Raw genomic sequence first — 24,751 nt, 5'->3', positions numbered from 1 at the left:
GGCCTGAGTCCACCATCCTTTTTTTGGCAAATAAAAAAACATCTGCAACAGGAGAGGAGATGGACAAATATGCCCTTTCTGTAAACTCTCACTTATGTACGTCTTCATGACTGCCCATTCAGGAGCAGATAAATTATACAGGCATGCTTTAGGCAATTTGGCATTAGGGACAAAATTGATGATACAATCATGGGTGATGGGGTGGTAAAATCTCTGCCTCTTTTTCTGAAAAAACATCTCTGAAATCCTTCAGGTACTTAGGAAGACCCTCCAGACTAGAAGAGAAAACATGCACAGAATTGAGACATTTTTGATGATAATCAGAACCCCATTTGATAATATCCCTTTGGCACCAATGAATGACAAGATTATGTAAATGTAACCAAGCTATTTCCAGCACCAACCCCACTGGCAAATTATCCATAAAATAACAAGAGATGGACTCAGTATGAAGAGATCCCACCTTGAGCGTGAATTCCACCATTACATACTGGACCAAGTTCTGGAGTAATGGTATTTTGCCAGAGCAATAATCTGAATGGGTCCCTTCAAACTAACTGTCCCTGAACCTAACTTCTTCACCAATCCAAAGTCAATAAAGTTCATAGAAGACCCACAGTCAATGAAACCAGATGCTGAAATGAATCACTTCTCAAAGAACAGTTAAACATTCACCAATACTTTACTTGAGGAGTTAAGCGGTACCTTGAAGTCTGGGTGACCGCCTCGATAAGCACCCAGACTTAGGTGTTTCCTGACAACTCGTCTGCACAAGGGTGAGCTAAGCAGTCCTTCCAGAAATGTCCAGTGTGACCACAGTAGAAGCAAAACCTGAGCTTGCAACGCTGTCTCCTCTCCTTTTCATTAACACTAGCTGTACCGACTTCCATAGGATCTGTCACAGTGAGATAATCCTGGCTGGGAGGACTGAAGGGAACCTCCTGTTGAACCTCTTGTCTCTCCCGTATCCTACGATCAATACGGATAGTCTGAGTCATGGCCTACCCCAGGAAACCCGGAGGTGGATGGAAAACCAGAGCGTCCTTTAACGTATCGGACAGGCCTCTGAAATACTGACATTTTTTGTGCGTCGTTCCACAGGACCTCAGATAACCACTGTCTGAACTCCGAACTATACAACTCCGCAGTGCAGCCTCCCTTTGTCTGATTCATGATCTTAGCCTCTGCCACCTGGACTCTGTCAGGTTCGTCATAAATCAGTCCCAGGGCATAAACGGAAGACCGTTCTGGGGCTACCGGAGATAGAGAAAAAGGCCAGGTCTGGGGACTTCCTCTTTAAAGGGACAGAACTCCCACCCGCTGGAACTCACATTCCCTGATGATCAGGGTCGTAATGCAAAACATAATTTGCAACTCTCCCTAAAGACTCTGAACTGGTCTTTCTCACCTGAGAACTTATCAGGGAGAGCTACCAAGGGTTCAGGAAAGCTAAGTGCACGTCAGTCAGTAGTGAGAGGTTCTGGGAGGTACCCACAGTAATAGAAAATTGCCCCTGCAACTGAGTCTGGGAAGACGCTGATCTCTGCTGCTCCATGACTAGATCCTGGGTTAACTGAGTCAGATTTGGCACTTATTCCCAGAGAGTACATAGAGGATCCATGGCAGGGGAGAAAAAAGTCAGGCCAGGTGTAATGTAACCTTGTCACTACCTAACAGGGTCGCATGAACAGAAGGGTAGTAAGGAGGGCCAGGGTGTGGTAATAGGGGTTCACGTATAATCATAAGGGGTAAACAGAGACGTAGTCAGGGCACAATCCGAAGGTCACAATACCAGTAGAGCACAAAGTAGTAAAAGGAAGCAAACAAAGACATAGATAACAGTCCGGAGTCCAAGACAGGAATGCACAACAGGAATAGGGAGCAGAGAGAGGGAAGTCCAATAACAGTCCAGGGTCAGAATACCATGATCAGAATACTAGCAGATACACAAACTATGGAAACAAAGCAGAGCCAGAGAATACAACTGGCAGAGTTCTCGGGGAGCATGCTCAGTAAAGATGCCTGAGCAATTACCCGGAAGATGGAACAGCTGAGTAACCAGCACCTCCCAAAACCAATCTGGACTCCAGTATAGTGACTAAGCTGCTAGTTCATTAACAAGGACAGCGCCGCAGAGCATCTCCAAAGGCAAGATGCTCTCCACAAAGGAATAGACACACAGCCAGATCTGTAACTGCCGCAGAGCATATACAAAGGCAAGATGCTCTGCACAAGGAATGGACACACTGTCAGATCTGTAAGCGCTGCAGAGCATCTTCAGGTCTGTGAGATGCTCTGCACAGAGAATCGTGACAGACCTAACCCAAAAATAAGCCCTAGCAGGAAATTTCTGCATTTTTGGCATAAGGCTTAAAGATAAACTCTACCCCCAAAATAAGCCCTAATTGCGGTTAAAGAATTAGTGTCCATGCAGCTAAAAAAAATACTGCAGGACACTTCATTATAGAAAGCAGCCAGCCCAAAAGAGAGAAGACAGAAAACTCACCAGACGCCGAAAGGGTGGACTTGCAGTGAAACGCATCAGGGACCTGTGGCGGATCGCACAAAAACATTAGATTGCACACACACACATCAGATCGTACACTTGCTCAATTGCTCACACACACACAATCACACATCAGATCACATACATTCACCACATCCAGCGATACCGATTGATTCTGGCCGACAGAAGAACCTTGGACGCAGTGCACTGGAGCATGAGGACCTGCAGTGGAACGCATGGAGGACCTGTGGTGGAGCACATTGATACGTTCTACCGCAAGTCCTCTATGCTTTTCATTGCAGGTCCTCGTGCTCCACTGCACTGCGTCCCAGGTTCCCCTGCAGGCCGGAACAATCAGTATCGACGGATGTGATGACTGTGTGTGTGTGTGCGATCTTATGTATGTGTGTGTGTGTGTGCGCGATCTGATGATACAAGTAAACCTATACATGTTTGGTGTCTACAAACTCGCACCGACCTGAGGCATCACATAGATACATCAGTTTTATCATATAGTGAACACGGTGAATAAAACATCCCAAAAACTATTGTGCGATCACACTTTTTTTGCAGTTTTTCCACACTTGGAATTTTTTTGCTGTTTTCCAGTACAATATATGGTAAAACCTATGGTTTCATTTAAAAGTACAACTCGTCCCGCAAAAAACAAGCCCTCATAATGCAAGATTGACGGAATAATAAAAAAGTTATGGCTCTCGGAATAAAAGGAGCAAAAAACAAAAACGCAAAAACAGAAAGTGCCCGGGGGCTGAAGGGGTTAAAAAATAAAAAAAATAAAAAACCTAAAAGTTCAAATCACCCCTCTTTCACCCCATTGAAAATTAAAGGGCTAAAAAAATAAAAAATATACACACTATTGGTTTTGCCACTTTCAGAAACGCCCGATCTATCAAAATACAAAATCAATTAATCTGATCAGTAAACAATGTAGCAGCAAAAAAATTTCAAACGCCAAAATTACGTTTTTCGGTCACCACAAATTTTGCGCAAAATGCAATAACAGGCGATCAAAATGTAGCATCTGTGCAAAAATGGTACAGTTAAAAACATCAGCTTGAGAAGCAAAAAATAAACCATCATTGAGCCATAGATCCTGAAAAATGAGAAAGCTGTGGGACGCGGAAATGGTGCATAACGTAAGCCACTTTTTTTGGACAAAATTCTGATTTTTTTTAACCCCTTAGATAAAAGTAAATCTATTCATTTTTGGAGTCCACGAACTCACACTGACCTGAGGCACACTTTTCTTTTGCAATTTTTCCACATTTGGAATTTTTTTGCCATTTTCCAGTACACTGTATGGTAAAAATCTTGGCTTCATTTAAAAGTACAGCTCGTTCTGGAAAAAACGAGCCCTCACATGACCATATTGACTGAAAAATGAAAAAGTTACGTCTCTCGGAAGAAGAATTGCGAAAATAAAAAACAGAAAGCGTAAACTCGGCCGGTCTTGAAGGGGTTAAAGGAGTTGTCCCATGATCGTCATCCATCAGCTATAAAAAAAAATAGGTAATACATGTCTGATCCGCAGGGGTCAAATTATATCCGCACCATTCAAATTCACTTTTTTTGGGAGTCGTCACAACACGCAAAAAATTCAATAAGAAGCGATCATAACGATGTAACTCTCCCAAAATGGTATTAATAAGAAATGTCAGCTCACCCCACAAAAAAACAGTCCTCACACAGCTACATCAACTAAACAATAACTTGCTATGGGTCTTGGAAAATAACACAAACCAAGAACATTTTTATTTGTATACAAATTTCAAAATTATTTTCACACCTAATATAATAAAAATTTTGTCTCACGGTAATCATACTGACATGGTGAATCGTGATACCACATAATTCTTACCATATAATGAATGGCATAAGAGCGAACCCCAAAATACAATGTTGCAATTGGGGGGGGGGGGGTGTTTAGCTTTTTCACCAAACCTGGAATTTTTTTCCCCACTCGGTATCTCCCTTATGTGTAACTTGCTGTCCACTGCCTGTTGCAAAGTGTAATCCATCTTCAGCAGCAGAAACACCAAGACTGGGATTACAGAAAATGGGATGAGGTGTTCTCTCCAGTCTGTCACTCTGCATTCAGGCATAAAAGGAAGGCAAGCTTTTGGTTTTGGGCTATGCAACAGAGACAGGAGCAATGCATGCTGGGAAGTGAGCAAAACAAAGTTCTTGTACATATAGTGCTGGTTGTAGGAGCAATCAGCCATAAATATCTTTGTGTTCAATTGTGCAGAGACAAGACATGGCAGAGAGAAGTTTTAGCAGTGTGCACTCAAAAAAGACAAAAAGCAAAACCGAATGTCTGCAATTGGACCAATTAGAGATGTCCTCGGTGAGTCACAATGTTTAACTGTACTGTATTGTAACAGCAGTCCGGGACCACAGACACATAATGGTTAACCAGAACCGACTAGGGCAAGCTACTCACTAAGGAAGATCCCAAGGTACCCTGAAACCCTTTAACCCCTATACAGGGCTCTAGATTTACTGCAAGGCCGAGGAGTTTGCTGCCTATGGAAAGGCTACAGTCAACAGACTGGGATAGTAACCAGGCAGGGTCAAAACCAGGAAGTCAGCAAGGTACAAAATCAGAAGGTAGGAGGAATGTCCAAAAAACAGGCCGAGGTCAAAACCATGATGTCAGGCGAGGTACAGAATCAGCAGGCAGGAGGAACGTCAGAATAACAGGGTGAGGTCAAACATGGGACAAAACAGCAAGGTGTGTACCGTACCAGTAAAGGGTGTAGCTCTAGTGAAACACAGGGCTATATCTGACAAAGAACAGCAGACCACTGAAGATATAAAAATGGTGTGAGCCTTCCAATTGGCTGGCTAAGGCTATGTGTCCACGGGAGAATGTAGCTGCGGATTTTTCTGCATCAAAATCCGCAGCTTTCCCGCAAAATCCGCATCTTTGAATTGCCGGAATTGCCGCGGATTTGATGCGGATTTTGGTGCGGATTTTTTATTTTTTTTTCCCAATTTTAAAGCCAAAATCCGGATGAAAATCCGCAACAATAATTGACATGTTGCAGATTTTTCCGGACCAAAATCCGCACAAAATCCGCTGCGGAAAAATCCGCAGCGTGGGCACAGCATTTCCAAAATGCCATACAAGTGGCTGGAAAGTACCTGTGCTGCAGATTTTTGGGAAATCCGCGGCTTTTCCGCGAGAAATCCGTGGCAAAATCCGCGCATTTTCCGCAGCGTGGGCACATAGCCTAAAGCTAAAGGCGGATACCATGTAAATCATAGTATGTGATTAAGGTCTTGTTCACACATTGCGTATGTCATGTTATTTCCCACCTCTTTTTAAGACGGAAAAATACACAGCATTTTACACTGATAGTGAAGTCTCTTGCACACGTTGCCTATCTTTTCCTTGCACCTTCAAACCATTTCTTTTTCAAATCTGCAGCAGGTCAGTTCTTTCAGCATTTTTGCAGCATTTTTCACCTATCCAACTTACTCGTCAAAAAATGACATATTTTAGCTATTATTTTTCCTGCTGCCAACACTAGTTTTTGTAGCAGAAAAATATGCTGCAAATATTAAACATCTCCTCTTACCCTAACAGGGTTTTCTGGTCACATGATATTGTTGACATCTTCTTCAGATAGGTCATCAATATCAAATCAGAGAGTTTTCCAAGTTTTTACTTAAAGCTTTTTTACTTCCCCCCCCCCCCCATTTAGTTAGATTGGTGAAAAATGCTGCAATAACTCCGTAATAATATATAATAATAATAATAATAAAAAAGACTTGTCATGCTGCAGATTTAAAGGAAATGGTTTGAAGGTTCAAATGTGCAAGGAAAAATTAAGCCGCACCTGCATGAGATTTCAGAAATCGTATTCACTTTACTGGTCTATGAAGCGCCGTCCAATTAACCCTGCTGCATTCGGATGCATCTGAGCAGAATGTATATCATTGTACACTTCAGAATAAATCCAGATTCTTCTGTCTTCAGTCACATCACCAGTACACACAAGTGACCCAGGGCCATTGAAAGCCATGCATGCCTGCCCATCACATTGCCTCCATCATGTGTTACAGAGGATGTCCTGTGCTTTGGATCATGATCCGTTCCAAGCCTTCTCCATACTTTCTTCTTCCCATAATTTTAATACAGGTTGATCTTAGTTTAATCTGTCCAAAAATGCATTTCCAGAACTGGGCTGGCTTCTTTAGATATTTTTTGACAAAGTCTAATCTAGCCTATTTTTAAGGCTGATTGATGGTTTGCACCTTGTGGTGAACGCTCTGTCTTTTCTCTCATGAAATCTTCTCTTTATGTTAGACTTAATCGGGCTTTACACGCTACAATATATCTAATGATGTGTCGGCGGCGTCACGTCGTAAGTGACGCAGATCCGGCATCCTTAGTGTTGTAGTAGCATGTGAAACCTACGTGCGATTCCGATTGTACGCAAAAACGTTGATCCCATACAAATAAAAATTGAACGTCCAGTTGTTCATTGTTTCCGAGGCAGCACACATCGCTGTGTGTGACACGCTGGGAATGATGAACACCGCTTACCTGCGTCCCGCTGGCAATGCGGAACGAAAGAGGTGGGCGGGATGTTACGTCTCGCTCATCTCCGCCCCTCCGCTTCTATTGGCTGGCTGCTGTGTGACGTCGCTGTGACGCCGAATGTCCCTCCCCCTTCAGGAAGTGGATGTTCGCCGCACAAACAATGGGGGCGGGTGCGTTCGCAAATGCGATCGCACGTTAAATTGAAACGTGCAAAGCGGCCTTTAGACACTGAAACACCTACTTTCTGGAGAGTGTTCTTCACTTGGATGGATGTTGTGAAAGGTTTTTCTTCAACCTAGAAAGGATTCTGTAATCATCCACCACAGTTGTCTTCTTGGACTTTCAGGCCTTTTTGAGTTCCCAAACTCACAAGTTCACTCTTTTTGTTTTTTTTTTTTTTTGCAGAATGTACCAAACTGTTGATTGGTCCACTCCTAACGTTTAGATTTCTTCTATTTATCTGATGGATTTCTTCTTTTTTTTGCAGCCTAATGATGGCCTGTTTCTCTTCCATTGGAAGCGCTTTTGACTGCATGTTGTGGGTTCACAGCAACAGCTTTAAAATGCAAATGCCGCACCTGGAATTAGCTCCAGACCTTTTACCTACTTAATTGATGATGGATAAATGAGGGCATATCCCATGCAGCCCATTAACCCCTTAACGACCGCTGGCAGTAATATTATGTCCTAGTGGTCATAATGTTACTGCCCGCGGTCTGCCGCTGGCAGCATGCCGCGATCGGCACACATCTCAGCTGATTTTCACAGGTGAGATGTGTGCCTGCTAGGCGCGAGCAGAATCGTTATCTGCTCATGCCGTTTAACCCCTTAAATGGCACTGTCAATATGTGACAGTGCCATTATAATCGCGATCTCGGTAAACTTTTACTTACTGCCCGATACCGGAAGTCACGTGACGTGATTACGTGACTTCTGGTGGTTGTCATGGTAGCACAGGGTCATGTGATGACTCCTGTGCTAGACATGAACTACTTTCAGTTTCACTCGGCCCGGAGCCAAGTGAAGCAGAAAGTGACCGTATCTGCTGTTTACAGCTGTGTAGCTGTGATCAGCAGATAGGGCAAAGCAATCGTATTGCTGATCACTATAGCCCCCTAGGGGAAATAGTAAAATAAAAAAAAAGTAAAAAAAAAAGTTTTAAAAAAAAAAACTAAAAGTTCAAATCCCCCCCTTTCGCCCCATTGAAAATTAAAGGGTTAAAAAAATAAAAAATATACACACATTTGGTATCGCCGCATTCAGAAACGCCCGATCTATCAAAATATAAAATAATTAATCTGATCAGTAAACGGCGTAGCGGCAAAAAAATTCCAAATGCCAAAATGACATTTTTTTTGTCGCCACAACTTTTGCGCAAAATGCAATAACAGGTGATCAACACGTAGCATCTGTGCAAAAATGGAACAGTTAAAAACGTCAGCTCAAGACACAAAAAATAAGCTGTCACTGAGCCATAGATCCCAAAAAATGAGAACGCTACGGGTCACGGAATATGGCGTAAACATGCGTCACTTTTTTTGGACAAACTTCCGATTTTTTTTTTTAACCCCTTATATAAAAGTAAACCTATACATGTTTGGTGTCTACGAACTCGCACTGACCTGAGGCATCACACCCACACATCGCTTTTACCATATAGAGAACACAGTGAATAAAATATCTCAAAAACTATAGTGCTATCGCACTTTTTTTTACAATTTTTTTGCATTTGGAATTTTTTTGGCCATTTTCCAGTACACTATATGGTACAACTTATGGTTTAATTTAAAATTACAGCTCGTTCTGCAAAAAATGAGCCCTCACATGACCATATTGACTGAAAAATAAAAAAGTTACGTCTCTCAGAAGAAGAATGGCGAATGAAAAAAACTGAAAGCGAAAAATCGGTTGGTCATGAAGGGGTTAAAGAGCTTTTCAGGAAAATTGTCCAATTACATTTGGTCCCTTGAATAAGAGGCAGCTACATATTAAGGAACTGTAATTCCTAAACCCTTCAATTAGGATGTGAATAGCCTCAAATTAAAGCTGAGAGTCTGCACTTTAAGCCCATAATAATTTTATAACTGTATCCTGAATATGTTTTAGAGGAATGGTTTTTTAAAAAAATGTGGGACAATCTTTGTCTCTATCAGTGGTTCTCTCAAACACATGGTCTTATGCTTCACTCTACTGGCACGATGCAAAATTCTGATGTGCAAATTAGGATACATTAGCTGCCAATTAATAAAACAAAACAATTACACATTTGAGTTATCACTGTGTTCAAAAAAAGTCTGATCTATCAACATAAACAAATAACTAACTAGTTATGCATTAGTCCAGACATACATTTTTCAAGTTGAGATTGATACTAAACACAGCACTCACCACAGACGGTTCCATAAATTATGAACTTATTAGGCATAAATAAAAGGCAAGCATTTAGTTTGGGCTATGTAAGAATGACAGGAGAAATACATTTGGGAATTGAGAGAAAGGAAGTTCTAGCTCATATAATTCTGGCAGAAAGAGTGTTCAGCCATAGATAGTATGTAACTTTATGTTACATTTTGCAGAGTCAAGAAATATCAGAAAGAAGTCCTACCTGTATGCACTGGATGAAGTCAAAAAGAAAAAAGGAGTGCCTCCAATTGGAGACGTCACCGGTGAGTCACTATTTTTATGCGTACTGTATATACTTATACTATTTATATAAAACCCCTATGTATAATTGCAGTATAAGGGCGGCGTCACACGCGGGCAATATGTTGTCAGGGGTCACGAATTCCGTGACGCACATCCGGCATCGTTAGACATATCGTAGCGTGTGACAGCTACGAACAACTGTGAACGAGCAAAAATACTCACCTTATTGTTGCTTGTTGACACGTCGTTCATTTTCAAAATGTCGTTCCTCCTTCTGTGCTCCGGTTGTTTATCGTTCCCGAGGCAGCACACATCGCTACGTGTGACACCCCGGGAACGACGAACACAGCTTACCTGCGTCCCGCCGGCAATGCGGAAGGAAGGAGGTGGGCGGGATGTTACGTCCCGCTCATCTCCGCCCCTCCGCTTCTATTGGCCGGCCGCTGTGTGACGTCGCTGTGACGCAGAATGTCCTTCCCCCTTCAGGAAGAGGATGTTTGCCACCCACAGCGAGGTCGTCCGGGAGGTAAGTACTTGTGACAGGGGGTTAACTGATTGCTCGTGACACACAAACGACGGGGGCGGGTACGATCGCTCGTGCGATCACACGATATATCGTACCAAGTGACACCGCCCTAACACTACGTGGAGTAATTGTGGTCTTCGTACAGTGGTTTTTATTAAGAGCCATAGACGTAAAGGTCACTGTTCTACAGTATATGCTGGTAATATGTGGTCATGGTGTGGCCAGTGTTGGACTGGAGTACTAGGGTCACAGGAGGAATTGCTTTCACAGCGCCCACCCTACTGCTACTCTCATAGACATGTTACCTGTTCACACTCCAGCCTCATGCACATGTATGTGAGACACAGTACACAATAAAGTGCATAAAACAGTGTTTGCCTCATAATGATTTTTGTGCATTTTTCAACTTACTTGTGCCACCACAAGAAATGTCCTACAATCAGGCACTAGCTGACATTTCTGTTGTATTTACACTACCTTTGTGGAGTAAATTATATTGAATATCTTGGTTGGGGTCTCCTATGCCCTCTTTCTATGAAGCTTTGCTCTCTCTTAAAATAAGTGGCAGACATGTCCAGGATGGGTGTAATAACACCAATACCCCCCAATTTATTTTTTTAAACTTTTTATTGAAAAATTCCACAGGACAAAGATTAGAAACATATAGTAACATAGAATAAATTCAAAATATTACATTCTATTTGTTATGATGCAACACCAGGCTACAAATGTTGTAGCACACTTTTAATAATGAAAATTATAACATAATAGGATATGTGTCTTTATAAAGCACTAGCTGTAGTCCCCAGCACTGTCCAGGATAGTAACTAAGCGTCGCTCTGTCTGTCTCTATCTCTGTCTCTATCTGTCGCTCTCGTTGTCTCTCTCTCTCTCTGTCTCTCTGTGTGTGTGTGTGTCTCTCTCTCTCTCTATATTTCTGTCTCTGTCTCTGTCTGTCTCTCTCTGTCTGTCGGTCTCTTTCTGTGTCTGTCTCTCTGTCGCTCTCTCTGTCTGTCTGTCTCTTTCTGTCTCTCTCTGTGTGTCTCTGACTGTCTCTTTGTCTGTCTCTCTCTGTCTGCCTCTGTCTGCCTCTGTCTGTCTCTGTCTGTCTCTCTCTCTCTGTCTCTGTCAAATTTAAATATGCTTTATTGGCAGGACCAAAATACAATTAGTGTTGCCAAAGCAAGAAAAATACAGTAAGTGATTTGGGAGGGGATCAGGGTTATGGGGAGTTGGGGGTCTCTCTCTGTTTGTATGTCTCTATGTCCCTCTCTCTTTGTCTCTCTGTCACTCTCTCTGTCTCTCTGTCTGTTTCTGTGTCTCTCTCTGTCTGTCTCTGTGTCTCTGTCTGTCTGTCTCTGTCTGTCTGTCTCTCTCTATGTCCCTCTCTCTCTCTGTCACTCTCTCTGTCTCTCTCTATCCATCTCTCCACTGATATTACCTCACATATAAACTTCTTATACTAAGAATGTCCTTCGTTGCCTATAGCAACAAATCACAGCTCCGATTAATGACCTGTAGCAAAACAGAAGCTGAGCTGTGATTGGTTGCTATAGACCACTTGATAAATATTCAGGCTACCTGTCAAAGCAGCCAATATATGACCTCACACATCCAAACAGTAAATAAGAGGGGTTTTTGGCGAATAACTGTAAAGCGCAGGGTTAAAATTTCCCCTCAAAACAGTCATTTTTTTAGACCTGTCCCTTTTTTTCATCATTTGATCCAAGTGAGGGCTTGTTTTTTGCTCCCCGAGCTCACATTTTTATTCACATTATTTTTGGGTACATTTGACATTATCATTGTTTTTTATTGCGTTTTGTGGGGAAGTGTGAATTTCAATTTCTTTTTTTTTCTTTTTCCATATAACATATGGTTTGAATAATGTTATATTTTGATAGATTTAACTTTTTTAGATGCAATACCAAATATGTTCATTTATTTTTAATTTCTTTACTTTTGAAGGTAGAAAGTGGGGAATGATTTAAACATTTTTTAAAAAAAAACTTTTTTGTATTTTGTTAGCTTTCATAGGAATCTTGTGTCTGCAACTGTAGTCTTTTGTACTATATACTACAATACTACAGCATTTTCAGTTTACAGCAAAAATTGCAGTCTTCTATGAAACGCAGACTGTAGCTGCAATCCACAGGAAGACTAACATGGCAGGGCAGCTATTAGAAAATTGTGAGTCTCATGCAGCTCAATAGTGAGGGCTCCTTACGGTCTATTCCAACATTATCTTTTTCAACCTACGGTACATCCTGAACAAATTCTCTAAAACACAAATTTCCCTCAGGCTTCTTTCTCACTGACACATAAAAAGCTTCAATACACCTCTCCCATGTCCATGGATGACATTCAGCCGCTTCTTACTCATTCTCGTGAACCAATTGTTAAAGAATCGGCAAGAAGTGCCCCGATCCGGTGCTGTTTCTCAGAGAGCGGCACAAACTGCAGGCTGCTTAGGAGCAGAAGGTCATCACGCCAGTGTCACACAGTTTTGCTCAAAACTCACTGAGTGTTATGGTGGCATCAGATGCTGTTCACACTACAGATTCTGACACTTCACACTATGGTTTGCTCTTAAATGGTCAGACTAGCAAGAGATGGGATCACACACTGTTGGAAACCTATCACAGTTACTCCCTGCCTTTTTAAGATGGTGGAATCTGGCTTCCCACACTGACTATAGCTTTTCTGTGTGGGTCTGTGTGCTGTTGTGACCCAGTCCTGCTGGTGACTTTATTGCGTTTTGCTTGGAGTTGTTGTGAAATCCTTTTGTTGTCTTGCTTTTTCCTCCCTGTTCCTATTTTCCTCTTTACCTTTTATTGTCTTAAACCTTTGTGTGAGCTGCTGTGAGATGGAGTTTTGGGTTCCCCTGTTTGTCTATCTCTGTTGGTTTTATCATACTTCTGTTCAAGTCCGGGGTAGGGAGGGAGGGGGTGGTCAGGAGCAGGGTCAGGTTGGCGGCTCAGACATCCTCACCTTCAGAGGTAACTCTGATATAGGAGATAGCTAGGGCCCCCCTAGTCTGAGGGCTAGTCTAGGAGCCATGGTCTCTTACTCTCCCTATTCATTGTGACAGGAGTCTTATTGATGATAATGTGCCGGCCGAACGCCCGCAGCAGCCGGGCTGCTCGGATCCGGACCCGCTGTGTGGCTCGAGGGATCCTCCGGACCCGGGGGTCACGCGGACACGCCGAATGAAAAGGGGGACGTAGTTGTACGACCTTGGCCGTATTCAGTTCGTGACGCCACCCACGGTGTGTGGTGAAGTTGGACACCACCGCTGCTGTTGTGGGATACCCGGGGGCGGTGTAGTGGCAGCCGGATGTTAACCCCTCCGTGGGTAGGGATCGTTGCCCCGGGGCCCAGTGTCTCTGTGCAGGGTATGGCGATGACAGGGGCTTGCGCGCCCGGATGGACCAGGGGATGTTTGGTTACTCACAATTAAATGAATCACACGATTCTTTTGGTAAACCAAGGTGCTGGTGGCCGGCCGCCGCGGCCGGTTGTACTCTGGTCCCCCACCCGGGCTGGTGGTCACCGTGTTTTACTCTGCACTAGTTGTGGTTGTGTGTTTAGACTTCCCGGTATGGAACATGGGAGTCCACTCCCGGCTTTCTGTGTGCCTGAGGAGCCGTGCCCGCTGACGCTGACCCGTGGGATTTATGGGCACTGGCGGTTGCGCTATCCCTCTTTGTGGGTGGTTGTCTGCTTTTGGGACTTTGGTTGGGACAGGACCTATAATCCTGCCCTCAATCGGTTGATTAGCTAGGCCGTTGGTTCCGATCCTGGCTTCAGGGTCCGAGTACCCCCTCTATGCACGGTTTCCGGTCGGGTCTCCGGTGTCGGTAGTGGCGGGCTTCAACCCTGTCCCGGTCCTCCTCGGATCTGCCAAACCGTCTTCCCGTCTCCTGCTGATGGAGACCACCGTCTGCCACCTAACTAAGGTACCAGGGCTCCGACCCTGGCACCGTCCAACTTGAATTTCTCCTCCGCTGGAGCTACACCTAGCTCCAGCCTCCACTCCTCTCAACTTGAACTACAACTTAATCTGTTTGTTTTCCTGCCCTGGGCTGTCTAGACCCCTAGGTGGGCGTTTCCTTACCGCCTGGTCCCGCCCACTGGTGTGCCTATCTTGCCCTGAGGGGGGCGACCAGGGTTTTAGTTCAGCTGTGTGTAATCTAGGTGAGGGAAGGTGTTATGTGGGGGCCTAATGTGTGACTACCTGGTTTTGCCAGGACGTCACAATAACAATAGCAGGAGAAGAGTGAGGAGATGAGGTCCAGGTAGCTGCTGCAATCACTCAGCAGCAATCACATCACAGGATCACCGAGCCTGCCCCAGCATGTGACTGCTATGATAACCTCACTGAACCGCCTACCCCCAATCTCACAGTGTCGCGAGGGGACGGTGAAGATGGCAGGATGGAAGCTGGTTAGATTGGCACCTCTGCAGGAGAGCTGTTATCTAGCACAGCTTTTTACTGCTCTGCTAATCTGCATCCATCTTAGCAAGCACCCTCCTTCTCATGCTGTGCAGGCACTAGGTGTTGGAGTCTGATTGACACCTGTGCAGGAAAGGTTTTACTGTCATTGGCACTTTTCCAGCATTGGTGTCAGTCTGACTCCAACACCTAGCTCCAGTACAGCAGGAGAAGGAAGGAGTGCTTTTCTATGGATGCAGATTAGCTCAGCAGTGAATAGCTGTGCTCCGGTAGGAGGGGGATTGGAGCCTTCCATCTCTTGTCAGTCTCGACCCTGCAGTGGGGCCCACCAGAGGATTCACCGATATCCCAGAGGGCCAATCCGAGCCTCGGTGTGGCAGTACTTGTCCATTGTACAGTTTGTAATATTATTGGCATATGGGGTTTAGCAGAGGTGGACATATTATTAGAGAAACCTAAGCAGCTGCACAGGGGCCCAGCAGGTAAGGTGGCCCAATTCTATAAGCAAAGCAGGTGAAATTGTGTATTGTAATGACCTATTGGACTGCAAAAGGCTCATATACTGTTTTTATACAGTGGCCTTCTGTCTTCGTCTGAACAGTACTAATCCTTGGGGATTAGTTCTGTTCAGTAACAGGATGGAGGTGATATACATACACTTTGTGGCAATAATATGGGATCATATGTGGCAGGATTGTTTTGCCATTTATTGGTACCATTGGTCTTTGTACAGTGGGCTTTGCTCCATATTAGTAAAGTTATGCCACTAGCTAGCAGATTGCACGACAATCAGGAAAGTTCATATTAGACTGGTATGTGCACTTAAAGCAGGGGTATCTTGTTACCGTTAGACCATGCTCTTCTACAGGTTTTGTGTGAACGGTTAGATATTGGAAAACATTAGCAAAGCAGATACAGATATAAAATGTTGTACACTAAAGGCAGATACTGTACCATGTAACCAGGGTCGGACTGGGGTGTCTGGGGCTCACCAGGGAAATTGACTCTAGGGGCCCACCCTACAGCTACATGCAAATACCCGTTAGCCGGTATGTTCTTCAGGGTACGAGACCACGAGCAAGACTCACTGCGTCTTGGACGCAGTGAGTCCTGACCTGCAGGTCGACAAGTCTCCTCCGCAGGTGAACGCAGGAGAGCGCAGCTGCTTGTATAATCTTCCCTTATTGTTAGAGAGAAAATGTTATCTCCATACACAACACAATCCACCGTACCAAAACCAATAACACTATATACAAGGGAAAAATACCACCACACCGTGACCAGACCACATATTACCACCACATAGTGACCGAATACAACCTCATACAATCGAGAAATACCACCACTCCATGAGCAGACAACATATTACCACCACATAGTGACCCAATACAGCCACATATAAGGGAGAAATACCACCACACTGTGACCATACCATATAGTGACCAAATAATACCACATACAAGGGAGAAATACCACCATAGCGTGACCAGATCACATCTTACCACCACATAGTGACCGAAAAGAACCACATACAAGAGTCAAATACCAACCAAATACCAACACCCCATGGCCAGACCACATAGTGACCGAATAATACTACAATAATGATCATGAATAAAAACCAAATTTGGAGACGCTGTCAGTAGTTTTATAGAATAACAAAAATTTACATTTTGCTCAAAAATATAAAGAGAAAAATCAGAAAAACTGAACATTTTGCAGTGGTCTCTTAATTTTTGCCAAATCTGTATATATAGAGCACACCACTAATAAATGACAATGAAAAAACTATATTAAACACAACACATGTTACAAGTATACAAATAAAACCATTTAAAATCACGGGGTATGAAACCCCCAATAAGACCATCAGTCACTCAGCCACAATACAAACAATGTGAAAAACTGGAACTCCAGTAAAGTCAATCATGCTGAAAAATAAACAATACGTGTGTAGTTAGCCCCCAGCCATTGTTATCTGTGGACCTTCTCATTTTGTTGGTCTCCATATACACCTTGAGGTATCATAGGGCATTTCATCCTTTATGTGACCCTTGGCTATGTCAGTTAATATTCCATATCATGTGGATTTTGGGTGTTACAGACCTGTTTTTGCAGTCATGATTATTTGTACGTGCCTTGCACACTATTGATGACTTTATATTTGCATTGTTTATTGTGCAGCATTATTGACTTTTCTGGGGTTCCAGTTTTTCACATTGTTTATATTGTGGCTGGGTGACTGATGGTCTTATTGGGGTTTCATACCACGTGGTTTTACATGGTTTTATTTGTATACTTGTAACACATGTGGTGTTTAATAAAGTTTTTTCATTGTCATATATTAGTGGTGTGCTCCATATTACAAATGCTGGCGCTTTTTTCTTTCCCTCCAACTGGTTATTCACCAGCATGAAGCACGTCTTTTATTATGGCTTAGGTATTTTCAGCTGTTCATCACGTTTTGGTTTTTTTCATACATGCACACAGAGCGCAGTTAGGCCCACTCATAGACAAGCACAAATACCTAGACACAAAGGCACATATATGTCATATATGCACACAGAGCGCAGTCAGCCCGCTCATAGACAAGCACTAATACACAGACACATATCTCATACATGCACAAAGAGCGCAGACAGGCCCACTCATAGACAAGCACTAATACACAGACACATATCTCATACATGCACAAAGAGCGCAGACAGGCCCACTCATAGACAAGCACTAATACACAGGCACATACATGTCATACATGCGTACAGAGCACAGTCAGGCTACTCATACACAGGCTCATACATGCACACCCAGACACTCAACCCAGTCCGACCCTGTACACAGACATACACACTTTAGAGGACTTCTTACCTTCCCCCGGCTTCTCCATCTGGCCCGCAGCCTCCATGGTAGAGTCTAAATTCCAGTGGGCTAAAGGACCTGTGCTAGCCTCATTCCCATGTGATCAGAAATAGGCAGGACCAACATAGCTGATACCAGGAAATAACTCCCCCCTTGTACCATATAGTGGACAGGAGAAAACATGGCCCCGCCCCCCAACTAAACCGATCACGCCCACTAAGAAGGTCCTGCTAGCCACTGGGATCCAGCTACAACCCAGGCTCCATAGCAGATTGCAGATCCTCGGTAAGCATCAGTGTTGAGTGCAGGGTGCGCTGCGTGACGTCACAGTTAGCAGACGTGGCCGTGTCTGTTAACTGTGACATTGTCGGCGCAGTGCAGACCCGGACGACATAGAAAAAGGCGGCCTCAGCATTGCCGCTGGTGGTGCCGCCTGTGGCCCCCTGCCCTAGCCCAGCCTGCGGTTACCAACCTGAGGCCATATGTGAAGTACGGGGGGCCCACTAAGGACCCGGGGTCTACCGGGTGATTCCCCGACACCCCGGTGGCCCAGACAGACCCTGCTTGTAACCCTTATAGAGTGTCATTAAAGGGGTTCTCGGGTCGCATTACATTGATGACCTATTTTTAAGATAGATCAACATTGCAGAAACATTATCTTAGGAGGGATGGTTTTCTCAGAAAAGTGGGACAATCTTGGTCTACATCAGGGGTGGTCTTAAATCGATGATACTAGGCTTTACTCTGCTGGTATTATGCAAAATTGAGAAGTGCTGGTTTGGTTATACTTGTTGCTACTTATTAGTGTTACTGAATCTATAATCAACAAAGATGATGATTCTGGAATAATTATTAACTAAAGACCTTTTCCTTCAGTCATTCTAACCTTCCATTGGACATTTATTCTGTTATTAATCTTGAACTCTTTCTTATACAGAACCTTATTCAATACAATGAAGAGCGTAATCCACTCACCACGAGAGCGAGACTTTGTGATCTTTTGGAAGATCAAAGAGTATTATTAAGCTCATATATAAATGTTTTAAAGACAAGGCTACTTTCTTCTCTCGGGGTTATTAAGACACCAATTCCTGGCAAAAAAGCCAGAGATGCTTGTCATCCACCATCTTAATAAATTTATGAGTGAGTACTCTGGACTAGTAGATGTGTTTATTTAATTCTAAGTACAAAATGACCAGTAATGATAAAAGAAAAAACCCAATGTGAAAAATACTGTTTCCTTGAAAATAGGCCCTACCCCAAAAATAAGTGAGTCGCCCACAACAGCGCAGCAGCGGTTGCCTGCGGGACACTTCGGGGACTTCTCTGTAGGGACCCTTCTGGCCACAGGGATGTCAGGTTCACTTTCATAGGAGTCGTGACGCCACTCTCGGTTTTGCAGTCAGGGTGATAGGGGACCGCCACTGCAGTTTAACGAGCGTCTGGTGCTGATGGTACTTGCAGTTAGATGGTGTGGCCTCCCGAGAGTGAGGCTGGCCCCAGGGGCTTGGGTGTATGTGCGTAGTACCACAGGTCGCAGGATTAAGCAGTCTCAGTCCAAAGTGTCTTTCAAGCTGTTTACTCACTTTTTGCTGGTAGAGTGAGGCAACCCGGGCGATGCTGGGATGAACCAGAGAGAACCAGGTATCCTTCAGGCTGATATAGGGGTGACTGCTGACTTGCCTTCCTAGCACTTTTGTTTTGGACAATCCCCTGACATAAAGTACCGTGGGATTCATCCAGGGAAGTCGCAGCTGCCTTTTCTCCCCTTTCTGACCCGTTTGCTGACAGCATAGCCAAAGGAAAAGATGGCTCCAGGCTCGATCTTCCTTATGGGCCCCCTCGTTACTGTTGATGCTCGGGCTCTGTGATGGTTGGTGTGGAACCTCTAGTCCCACCACCTGCAGGATTTAGCAGACCACTAAATGGATGTCTGGCTCTAGGGACCTGTTCCCCGTGCGTGCTTTCATTACCAGGAGTCCTCGTACTCAACTCCTTACTGCTCTCTTTCTTCGGGTGTCTTTCAGACTGACTGCGTGGTAATGTACTCCCCCGCCAGCAGCCACTACACGTGCAGGGTCTGACAGTGTTCCGCTCTTCTGCCCTACACTTCAGACTCGGCTGCTCCACTCCTACTCCTCTAACTGCCACTGCACAACTCCTTCTTCCAGCTTCACTACAGCACCACACTAACTGAGATGTGAAGGCCACGCACCCTCCTGGGTCTGCCCAGGGGTCCCCTCTAATGTGTGTGTGTGACCTGGTTAAAGTGTACCTGTGCGTACGCACCCTACTCAGCCTTTGGGATTACCTATTTTGCACTCACCCAGTGTGGGTGCAGTACTCAGTGGTGCCTGACCAGGTCAGGGGCGCCACATAAGCCTCAGCCGGAATTTTCTGCATTTTCGGCGTAAGGCTTCAATATAAGCCCTACCCCGAAAATAAGCCCTTGTCGCAGTTCAATAATAAAGTGTCTATGCAGCTAAAAAAGTTAAAGAATATTGCAGGACACTTTATTATAAAAAGCAAACACCCCCAAAAGAGAGAGGAAAGAAGACAAAAGACCCCTCAATCATACTCACCAGATGCCGTACGGGAGAATCTGCAGTGGAATGCATCAAGGACCTGCGGTAAAACGCACACCCACACACATCAGATCGCACACCCACACACATCAGATCGCACACCCACGCACATCAGATCGCACACCCACACACATCAGATCGCACACCCACACACATCAGATCGCACATCCACCCACATCAGATCGCACATCCACACACATCAGATCGCACATCCACACACATCAGATCGCACATCCACACACATCAGATCGCACATCCACACACATCAGATCGTATCCACACACACACATCAGATCGTATACACACACATCAGATTGGACACACACAGATCAAATCGCACACCCACACACATCAGTTTGCACACACTTCAGACAGCACACCCACACACATCAGATCGCACACCCACTCACACCAGATCGCACACCCACTCACACCAGATCGCACACCCACTCACACATGATCGCACAGACACACCAGATCGCACAGACACACTCATATCAAATTGCACACACAAACATCAGATCACACACACACACCACATTGCACACACAATCACACATTAGCTTGCACACACATACTCACCACATCCGGCGATACCGATTGCCTCTGACAGGTGAAACTAGGACGCAGTGCAGTGGAGTGTGAGGACCTGCGGTGGAATTCATGGAGGACCTGCATCTTATTAGGTCTTAGGGGGGCTTTACACGTTGCGACATCGCTTCCGAAATATCGTCGGGGTCACGTCGTTAGTGACGCACATCCAGCGCCGGCAGCGACATCGCAACGTGTATATCTTAGGTGCGATGATAAACGATCGCAAAAGCGTTGAAAATCGTTGATCTGTGTAGCGTCATTCATTTCCATAATGTCGGGTTGACCGCAGGTACGATGTTGTTTGTCATTCCTGCAGCTCCACACATCGCTGTGTGTAAACCCGCAGGAGCGACAAACATCTCCCTCCATCCAGACGGCAATGCGGAAGGGAGATGGTGGGCGGGATGTTATGTCCCGCTCATCTCCACCCATCTGCTTCTATTGGCCGGCCGATTAGTGACGTCGCGGTGACGTCGCTTTGACGCCGAACGCATCTCCCCCTTGAAGGAGGGGGATAGTTCGGCAGTCACAGCGACGTCGCCGAGCAGGTATGTGCGTGTAAAGCTACCGTAGTGATAATGTTCGCTACGGCAGCAATCACCACATATCGCATGTGCGACGGGGGCGGGTACCATCGCGCTCGGCATCGCTAGCCGATGCTAGCGATGTCGCAACATGTAAAGTACCCCTTAGCGCTAGGTGGCGCCAGACATTACAGCCAGTGGGTTCTGCTATGACAGGGAAACATTCTTCCCATAGAAGCGCTGCTCAACACAATTATAGCACACTCAGGGACAGTAGTACAGTGCAATACTCAATAGGACTGGGGGAAACCCGACCACCTCCTACATGCCTCCTTTCTTAAATCTGGCAGTCCTCAGACAGAACTTTACTAAGCAATTTTCATGTATTTACTTCAGCATGCATTTACTTTGGAGTCTATGTTGGCTATAGGCCAGTGTCCGTACCATCCGAGTGCCAGATGGGGACACACAAATACATGTACAAATTGCCTTCAGGAGTAGTACTGATTCACCAGTATCGGCTTGTTTCCGCGCGCCTGCTACAGGGAAACGCGACAGTCCCGGACTCATTCCTCTGGATCAATAAGTCTCCTCCACCTCCTCCTCTCTCGGCGGATGCTAGTAATAGATACAATGTCCCGAAGCACCAGGGGAAGACAAAAGTCCATGGATAAAAGTCCTTGGAAAAGGAGGCCAAAGTCTTTGGGACAAAGGGGCAGTGCCCTCGGGCGAAGGGGTAAAGTCCATGGAACAAGGGGCCAGGTCCATGGGACAAGGGGCAGTGTCCACAGGGAAGGGTCAGATGGGCTAAGCACTCAGTTTGCCTTTTCAGCATTCCAGCAGAGCAGGGCGAAACATGTGCAACAAAAGATAAGGAGGGGGAAAACAAATTAAAGTATCTTTTGGCCGCCTCAGACCATTTTCAGGGACCGGATAGCCAGATTTGTCCCCAGGGGATGCGGAACAGTCCCATAAGGGAGGTGCAACTGGCACGACTGAGGTACATCATCGTGGTTCGGTTCTTCTTCTTGCCACCAACCTGGTGGCTATTTTCTACAGCCAACGAGGTGTTTGCAACTCGGCCACTCTTACGATCACGGCTGAATTCACCCCTTGGGCCACATTTACCTTGGCTGGGGGGTGTGCTGAGCTGCCCGATCCTGGGCACAGCTCCAGATCTGCTCCTGGCAGGCTATCTTATGACTCACCACTGAGATATTAGGCATGCAACACAAGTGAGGCTGGCCTCCCCATCCATCTCACATCCTCCTCAGATCTGTTCCTCAACATAAAACCCTCTGTCTCCAGACGCACACAGCCACCTCATGAAATCTCCTGCTCCCACTTACTAACACTTTCTCTGCTCCTGCTCATTGCTGGTGATATCTCTCCAAATCTCTTCAAATCCTGGCCCTCCTCACCACATCCCCATAGTCACTTCTAACAGCCATCCATGATCTTCCATGAATTTCCACAACTTTTCTAACCTTATACCCATTCACTCAGCCCCCGCTTCTCCAGTCCCTCTAACAGGAGCTCTATGGAACGCTCGCTCTGTCTGCAATAAAGTTTCACACATCCATACCCTTTTCATCACTAACAAACTTTCCTTCCTCAGGATCACGAAAACCTAGCTCACCTCCTCTGACAAAGCGTCTCCAGCTACACTTTCTTATGGTGGATTCCATCTTACTCCCACACCCCAGACCCAGCAACAAGCATGGTGGAGGAGTTAGTTTTCTCCTGTCAGAAAACTGCTCCTTCACCCCAATTCCTCTGCCATCCCTTGTTACATTCCTATCTTTTAAAGTGGACTCTGTCCGCATCTACTCTCCTCTAACCTGCTGTCATTCACAAATCCCAGTGTCTGCCACCACCCTTTTTGACTACTTCACCACCTGGCTACTTAATTTTCTTTCAGTTGACAACCCCACTTTTTTCATGGATGACTTCCATATCCACATTGACACTTCCTACTCAGCTGTCTCTAAACTTCTAACTCACTTCCTGCTTCAACCTCGCTCAGTGGTCTTCCACAGACACCCACAAAGATAGCCATATGTAGTGCCCCACGGGGCAGGTGGTTAACCTACTCGTTGCTGGGCCATTGAGGGTCGGGTCAGGCGATGTCATGGGTGGCCTTGCCTGGTTCCCTTGCCCCAAGACGTACAGTGAAAGAAAGGGAAAGCGGGGTGATTGGGAAAGTTTGCTGTGACGCCACTTGTGGTATCCGGCCAAAGAGCAGCTGCCGCTGCAGAAGTCCTCACCGGGGTGAGTGTTATGGTAGCCAGGGTGGTGTCGCTCCGCACAGTCGAGTGGGATGACTGGTGTTGGCGGTCCCTTGGAAGCCCTGAAGCGCAAGACGATGGCGTCGCTAAACAGAGTCTGAGTCAGCAACTGTGGTTCCGTTTTTTTTACTCACTGTTTTAAAGCTGCACCCAGGTGCTGGTCTCTGCCGTCGTAGGCTCCGGTCAATCCCGGATCCACGGCAAGTCAGAACCGGTGCGGTAGTCTGTGGGCCCTTCCTTGCAGCGCTTTGTAGTGCGGGTCCCTTTGGCTTGAAGTTACTTAGAGTCCCTTCCGTACTAGGTAGAGTATTGTTCCCTATGCCAGTAGTGTGGATCCCCCTGAGTCTGACCGTGATCTAGGCCCCTGAATCCTAGGTGCTACTTGGCTCTGCAAACTTGTAGTGGTCAGAGAGGCATAAAACCCCTCCATCCGGCAGAGTCTGATGGTGTAACTTGGAATTACACCACCCTAGGGTGCTGCACCCTGAACTGCGCTGGCCCCGGGGGAGCTGACACGGTATCCCCGCAGCAACCATTAAAACTCCTATGTCCCACAGGAGGTATCGGGAAGAACGTCTGCTCACTCTCTCCTGCTGAAGAACTTCTACTGCTGTCTGTGAGCAGAGATGGGAGAGATCCATTCCTATGAGCACTTCATCGCATACAAACAGCCTCTCATCACTTTCAAGTCCATACTCACTGCTGGAAAACAAACCTACTTCTCATCTGTCATGCTCCCTTTCCCACAACCCTAAACAGCTATTCAACACCTTCTATTCTCTCCTTCAATCACTGGTACCTCCTCCCTCTCCTCTCTTCTCAGCCAAAGACTTTGCCGCATTCTTCAAACAGAAGATTGTCAATATCAGAAATGGCTTTGACCTAAAGTCCCCACAGCCTCTCCTCCTAAATACTCAGCCCTCTTCCTCCAAGACTAGATTCTCCATCATTACAGAAGAGAAACTTTCCTGATCCAGATCACATCCAGACCTGGTCCAGATCACATCTCACAACCTGTGCACTTGACCCAATCATGTCCCACCTCATCCCTAACGTTACCACGGTCTTCATCCCAACCCTAACCCATCTCTTCAACCTATCACTAACAATTGATGTCTTCCCCTCATGTTTTAAACATGCCTCGATCACACCCATCCTCAAAAAGCCCTCCCTTGAACCAAACTCTGTGTCTAGCTA

The 24,751-nt window shown here is 45.5% G+C and overlaps 1 protein-coding gene across 3 annotated transcripts in view; it reads left to right on the top strand.

The window, feature by feature from the left end:
- The window catches only part of LOC142290024 (uncharacterized), a 64,340-nt gene extending 45,637 nt beyond the window's left edge, over positions 1–18,703 (top strand). For all 3 annotated transcript variants that reach the window (XM_075333982.1, XM_075333969.1, XM_075333973.1), the window contains 3 exons: positions 4,776–4,874; positions 9,656–9,745; positions 18,501–18,703. In XM_075333982.1, the coding sequence (XP_075190097.1) occupies positions 4,776–4,874; positions 9,656–9,745; positions 18,501–18,695 (384 nt within the window). In that variant the 3' untranslated portion in view covers positions 18,696–18,703. The remainder of the gene's footprint in view (positions 1–4,775; positions 4,875–9,655; positions 9,746–18,500) is intronic.
- The last annotated feature ends 6,048 nt before the right edge of the window (positions 18,704–24,751 follow it).

This window comes from Anomaloglossus baeobatrachus, chromosome 1 (assembly GCF_048569485.1).
Source record: "Anomaloglossus baeobatrachus isolate aAnoBae1 chromosome 1, aAnoBae1.hap1, whole genome shotgun sequence".
Taxonomy (NCBI): Eukaryota; Metazoa; Chordata; class Amphibia; order Anura; family Aromobatidae; genus Anomaloglossus; species Anomaloglossus baeobatrachus.
This window is presented reverse-complemented; position numbering and strand designations above follow the sequence as displayed.